The sequence below is a fragment of the Euprymna scolopes genome, chromosome 1 (genome assembly GCF_053919585.1).
Source record: "Euprymna scolopes isolate OS-2025 chromosome 1, ASM5391958v1, whole genome shotgun sequence".
NCBI lineage: Eukaryota > Metazoa > Mollusca > Cephalopoda > Sepiida > Sepiolidae > Euprymna > Euprymna scolopes.
In genome coordinates, this window is record NC_136482.1 from 146,577,351 (window position 1) to 146,584,850 (window position 7,500).

General features: G+C 35.0%; 1 protein-coding gene across 2 annotated transcripts in view; it reads right to left on the reverse strand.

Moving 5' to 3' along the window:
- The window catches only part of LOC145283594 (PR domain zinc finger protein 14-like), a 93,275-nt gene that overhangs the window by 82,496 nt on the left and 3,279 nt on the right, over positions 1-7,500 (reverse strand). For both annotated transcript variants that reach the window (XM_080132529.1, XM_080132538.1), the window contains exons 2-3: positions 5,406-5,566; positions 2,933-3,209 (exon numbers count right to left, since the gene is read on the reverse strand). In XM_080132529.1, the coding sequence (XP_079988655.1) occupies positions 2,933-3,209; positions 5,406-5,566 (438 nt within the window). The remainder of the gene's footprint in view (positions 1-2,932; positions 3,210-5,405; positions 5,567-7,500) is intronic.

Sequence of the window (7,500 nt, forward strand, 5' to 3'; positions counted from 1 at the left end):
TTCTGTCCTAGTTTAACTCCTTTTCTTATTTCTTCGATTCTACCGATGTCTTTCCGCCACCGTTTAATACTTTCTTCAAGCCGCCTCTGCCAATGTGGCCTTCTATCCTTCATTTCTCCCTTTTTCTTCTGTAATAAGCTAAGACGATTCGCAATAACGTATGACGCTGCATACAGAAGCCTGTTAAGTTCCGTAATCGATATGTTCTTTCTTATGATGTTGTGAATTACTCCTTGAATTATTTTTCTCTCGTTTTTCACCTTCCGCCTATCACTACTCTTCATACTCTATGATATCGTCTCTAAGAAGAACGTCTCTTACCTTCTGAAGTACTTCTTTTTCTACAGAAGTCAAAGTTCGAACTTCATCGCCACTTCTTCATACATCTGCTCCTTTCACTGGCTCCATTGTCTCAGAGTCAATGATCTCATCTGCCTTAGATCCTTCAAACTCTTTCTCATTACTTCCCCTTACCATAGCTCCTCATCTCTGCCTCCCATCATCGCTTACATTTCCCTTCTGCACTTTCACTCTCTAAGGTCTTTCATCAGAGCTAGTTTCATCAATTTTACTTTCATTAATCATTTTATTCCTAACCATCCATTCAATCTCTTCTCTTGCAATCACTGAAAGTAGGTTGCTATTTTTAATTTGTTTTAACTGGGATACCAAATTCGCGACACTTCTAGCTCCCCCTCATCTCGATTCCCATTCTTCCTTCACTTTTCGGATATATCCACCAGATTTGGTACTTCCACTTCTTACAAAGCATTCCCACAGTACTCTTCTTTCCTCATCCGTCCACGTTTTTTTTTTACATTTCCTGTTTCAACTCCCTTCGTGTCTTGGGACCCTCTCTGGCAATTCTCACTCTCCCTATATCCAGCCACATCCTCAAAATTTCGAACAGTTGTATGATGACGACAGGACCCACCCTGTTGACCAGTGGGACACTTATCTGACGTGAGACCATCACAAGATGTTCTAGCCTCATTCACGTCGTTATTTTCAATATTTTGTTTGACATTCTCCTATAAATGGGGTTAGTGAATTTAAGGTTAAACCACCACCGATAGTTTTATCGAGACATTATCTCTAGGAGGGTTTCCCACCAAGGTCAAAGATCCCCTCCCGACCTTTTTCCTCCATCAACACCACTATTCCCATTACCACCACCAACAACAATAGAAAAAAATCTACAATGATAATGGCGACACTAATATCGGTAGTAATAATATTAACAGCAAAAACAACAATAGCAATGACATCAAAAAACAACACCTACCATTACAGCTACAGTAATAATAAAAACATACCACCACTACTACCACCAACACCACCACTACTACTACTAGTAATGATATTAGTGATAATAGTAATAACCAATAAAGTAATTTTTTTAAATAATAATAATAATGATAATGATAATAATGATAATAATAATAATACTAATAATGATAATAATAATAATGATAATAATAATAATAATAATAATAATAATAATAATAATAATAATTTCAGTAGGAAAAGCTTACTTTGTTCGTTTTTTTAAACTCCTCTTTCGATGTTGCTTTTGGCCAGAAAAATGTACACAAAACAGGAACATAAAACATCCAAACATGTGAAAGACAATTCCTCGTTTAACCGTGAATTCAAGTTTTAAATTCTAATTTCGGTTAGAAACGCTTTTCCTCCCTCTGCTATTTTTTAAAACTTCGCCACTGATGTTGCTGACGACCGAAAAAATGTACAAAAAAAAAACCAAAAGAAAAAAAAACAGAAACATAAAGCATCCGAACATGTGTAAGACAATTCCTTGTTTAGCCATGAATTTCCAGTTCAAATTAAAATTTCGGATAGAAACGCTTATTTGTTTCGTTTGCTATTTTTAAAACTCCGCCGCTGATGTCGCCTTTCGTCGGAAAAATGTACACAAAGACAGAAACATAAAACATCCGAACATCTGTAAGGCAATTCCTTGTTTAACCATGAATTTCTTCGGTTAGAAACGCTAATAATAATAATAATAATAATAATAATAATAATAATAATAATAATAATAATAATAAGCCACCGTTGCGATAACACAAATTTATTTGCAAATGTTATGGAAAGAGGTGGACAGTACAGGAAATCTGAGGAGACTTGTTGTCACTCAACTTCCAGGGAACACGACAGGTTGTTTACAAGTAGAGACCTTTGATGACCTGTGAGAAGCTTCTTGTGAGCCAATAATAATACGGAACTTGCCAGAAGAACTGAAAGGAAGAAATATGGAACCTGAAGAAAATCAATATAATACTAATAATTATAGTAGGAGCAATAAGAACGACCTCAAAGAATTTGTTAAAAATGACGAGGAGAAATCGGAATCGATGGGAGGATCGAGACTATGCAACGGACGATAATTCTGAAAACCGCCGAAATCCAAAGGAGAACCATCGATTGCGGAAACTAATCTACACAAGCGACAAACGCCAAGCGGACATATGGAAACTGCAAAAAACAAAAATACTGAAACTGCAAAATTTTAAATTATCCCCCCCCCCAAATGTAGAGCCTACATTGACTGGCACCACACTAAATAGTGGAAGGATCAAAGCGTATGGAAAAACCGAGGAGGAAAAGCATTAACCATGCCTCTAATCCCACCAAAATTTAAGTGATAACCAATAGTCATTGCCAGCGAGAAGTTAATGGCAAACGACTGTTGCAATAACGCAAATTCTACCAAACTCCTCCGCCAATTTTGGGTCTAAAAACTTGAAATTTTAGATGTAGGTTACCTACATATGCATATACATTTTTGAACAGTACACAGGGCCCGAGCAAAGCCGAGCTGAACTGCTAGTTTATTAATATTTATACAAGTTATCAGTCCGGCAGTAATAAAACCATTTTATTGATATGATCGCAATAAAAAGACACTTACTTTCATTTTCTTCGATCGGTAAAGTGCTCTCGGGGCGGCTGACGTCGTGTAACGTGACCGGAATTCCCATGAATTGTAAATACGTTTCACCGTACCACACGAGCAACTCACATCCATTGTGGATATCTCGCGAGACTTCGTAGAAAATCTCGTCCTCTTGTTGAACCACGACTAAATTCTGTTCCGATTTGTGGCGGGCGCAATTCACATAGGACATCCAACTTCCCAAAGCGCCGCGTCCGTCTACGAAGTGACTGAGTCGCCCATTCTTGAATATCTGCAAGAAGACAAAAATAACAGCAACAGTAATAATTGTTGTCACTTAGATAATGCAGAACTCGACCTGTTGATAACAATGAGCAATCACTGTTAACGTCTCCTGTGCGAACTCCTAATGAGTAAATAATTTATAATGATATTAACACGAAGAAAAAAAACTGCTGGAAAATTGTAGAAAGAACAGAAATAGAAATTAATGGAAAAAAAAACATCCCAAGATATCCTTAATGAAAAATGGCAAACTGAAAATCATTTGAACACTACAGGATACATAGATTGTTAAGAAATTCATTACCGTACAGGAAAGGCAAGCATAAAATCCAAATTCAGATCTATATACGAAATTGATATAACGGACAAGGAAGAATCGTATTATTAAATAGAAACATCGAGAAAATGATGATCACACGCAACTATAGACCTATAACCTGCATACGATTTTTTGACACGATAACAAGTAACGTTCTTATTTTTTATTATTTATCTATTTATCTATTTTTGAAAGAGTGCCACGTGCAAGTGGAGAAGAAAAAAAAACAGAGTTATGCAAAATTTGTGTAGAGAATTGTCTAAAGTTCCGACTTTTTTGGCTTTCACTTTAATAAGAACGTGAATTTATGAGGTGAATTTATTCGACACAATATGATTCAACCAAAAAAATAAATAAAAGCTAACGTGAATTAAGATTAAAGTTTAGGTGTTATTGTGGACCCTCACCTCTTTAATAAAAAACCTTGTTAAACTTTGTGACATATTTCCATTCTATGGAGGTCAGGCGCAAACGAACACCCAATAATTTTATTATACCATATTTCTTCAAACTGAAACATAATTATCAAAGTATACTTACGCAAATAGATAGGAAAAGTCTTTGTTAAAGTTTGTGCCATATTTCCATGGAGTACAGGCGCGAACGTAAAACCTCAATTTTATTATACTATTCCTATTTAAGTTGAAACATGCTTATCAAAGTATTCATACGTGCATCTATATCAAAAACCCTTGTAAACTTTTTTTTTTCATTTTTTATTTCCATACTTTGGGGACCAGGCGCGAACGCAAACTCCACAACTTTTGTGGACCACCGTTCTGACAAATCAAACATACCCATTCCTGATCCTCGATACATCTTCTATCATTATATGTAATCAGTCTTTTAAAATAGTCAACCATATAGGAGCCTATTCATGACCACACACACACACACACACACACACACACACACACACACACACACACACACACACACACACAGACGTTCAGCTTTATATAATATATATATATATATACATACAGGGTGACCCCCAAAAACGGGATCCAACTCTAATTATGCCTTGATTCTTAGCGTTTTGTCCGAATGAAATGAAACTTTGTTCACAACTTGTTTATTATATTCAAAACATCACATCAAAACACTAAGGTCATTTGTCTTTTTTCCCCCGCTCTACATCATATGTTCTAGATGGCCCTCATTTAGCTTTTGTTTTTTCTTAGGTCACCCTGTATGTATAAATATTTTTACTTTTATATATATTTAATTTTAAATAAATAAGAATGTAAATATATAAAGTACTAATCATAGAAGGAGGTGATAAGTAGCCAAATGGATATATCCTGATCTTACAAACACAAGATTTTGAATTTTGAAACAAACGAATCTCACAGATATGGAAGATATTTTTTATAACATGAATAGGCTAGCCAAAGTAATTAAGAGTCGGAAACTAGATCTGTATATGTAACAATATGTAACATTTTTTGTTCTTGAAATTAAGGGAGGCGTTGTTTGATCAACACTGTTGCGGAGCCATGGTTTGATATACTGTTTTGTTTTTAAATCCCCGAAAAAGTGTTTCATGGTAAACAACCGATGATCTTTTAAATTTACATTAAAACTATAGCGAATTCGAGAGAGCAAGTTGATGCATTGATTGCAGGTGTTAAATGACTTACTGACTAAATGGTTTTCTAGCGAATGATAAAAAATATAAAAATTAAATAAATTATTTTTTATATAGTTTTACAGGTTAAAAAGACTATATATATATTTAGGCACTAAAATCAGAAGCAAAATGATTAGAAAAAAAAAGCGGGTAAAGAAAAGTGGATGACATACAAGAATGACAATAAAACCATTTAATTAAAAGAAGTGTTTCGCAGGAGATAAAAAAAAAAACAAATATGGTCGACTTACCTCCCACATGTGCGTGTTATCATCAAACGTTTTTATCTCACTCGTGTTGACGATTTTGCCCTTGAAAGGTCCGTATCTCGTTCCGGTCGGAATCACTTCCTTTCGACAGAAAACGCCGTAATGTACAACGCCAGCAAACATCGTCGGATAGATACACAATTCTGAAAAGTGTAAAACAAAGAACAACTAACACCGGAAGTTAAAAAGATGTCGATTGGAATCGTCAGCATCTTCCAAGTATCGATCTGAGGGGACTGAAGACGTATTTATGCAAACACTAGAAACATATTAACAAAACTTGGAGGTACATGTTGGTGTACGAAGTAGGCTTCAGATTTAAATAAAATGAACAGAAGAAAATATGTGCTCAACCGATGAGAAAAACTTAAAGTATCTTCACCAAAAGCAATGCAAGTTCTCGTCTAACCTCCAATCTCTTGTCCCCCTCCTCGCCAATCTTTCACGAAAAACACCCATCTAGCTGAAACCACTGTCAGTAATTTTCCCCACTCTTTATCTGTGCTTAAATCACACCGTACATTCCATGAACAAAGCTTATTTTTTTATTTTTAGAACTGCACGCCTGTGGAACTCGTTTCCGTTTGTCTGTTTCCCAGCTGACTACAACTTGGTTGTCTCCAAGCCCAACATAAACAAATTCTTGATGAACCGCTCCCTTAAGTAATCCAATTTTCCAAATTTCCATTACTAACGATTACTACGATATTATCCCATTGATTACCGTGCACTAAATAACCCTTATCCTCAAGTGACTCCCGGGCCTTGATGTGGTGACTCCTATGTAAAAAAAAAGTAAAAAAGCAATTAAAGTACGTTAAAGTTTTGCCCTAACCCATGGGAGCCCCCGAAATATATATATAAAAAAAGCACACAAAATATTAGCAGTCCAATTTTGTATAAACAAATAGTCACTTCAACAAAAAATAACAAGTATAACAGTTTCAACAATATACACACTCTCCATGTTAAATAAGAACTACCTAAAACAAGTTGTGTGAGAAAAGTATACACAATGAACTATTCATACTCACACCCCATCAGAAGTTTAACACACGCTGACCGAAGTATTTGTGGACTCATTTCACCTTTTAGATTCTCTATACTTTTTGATAAATAAAAAAATGTATAATTTATTTGTATCGACTACTATTCTAGTTATTTAATTTGCGTTAATTTCTCTACACATATAAAATAATGCCTTGAGAAGAGTCAATGGAATGATCCTTTACCATACTTGATATCAAGACACACGTACAATCGGATAAAGATATTAAAAACGAGTTACCTATGAGAAATATTTAGAAACCAGTGTGTAAATATCATTTGAAAACTTCCGATTGGAATTTTATAGACATGCGCACTTTTATCAAGTTTATAGACATGCGTACTTTTATCAAGTTTATAGACATGCGCATTCTTATCAAGTTTTTAAAACTCCGAACACATGCCAAATAACATTGTGGGACTGGTTTTTCTACCAATTCTGAAATAACATTATACTTTAAAAAAAAATCATTTTGTACGCTTTATTGATATAAAAAGCAACGCTTACCCGAAAGTGTTATGGTTTTATAAAAAGTTGTTACTACGTCTTCCTGTACGATTACCGGGATGAAAATAGCTTATTATTTCCAGCAATAATATGAATAATTATATATAAAATCATTATTTCTGTCTGTACAGTGTAATTAGTGTTTTGCTGTGTCTTTTATGATTGCAATTGAGCTATGTAGTAGTTCGAACACAAGAAAGTGTCGATCTATTTATTTATTTATCTATCTATCTATCTATCTATCTATTTCTGTATTTATCCATCTCGATCTATCTATCTATCTAACTGGAAAGATGGACGGAAGATGAATATGTAGAATATTGATAAAAAAACTGTCAAGTTTACCGGAAGGTCTGGTCAGCTGATCGGATCTACGTGTATGTTACGTGGATCAGGTTAGCTAAAGTTCATAGAGAGTTGGAATTTGGACGTTGAGCAGAGTGGGCGGTTTAACAGGTCGTCCCCCCCTTCACTGGGGATGTGGCTGACGTATCTTAGAATGGAGACCTAGAAGTAACCACA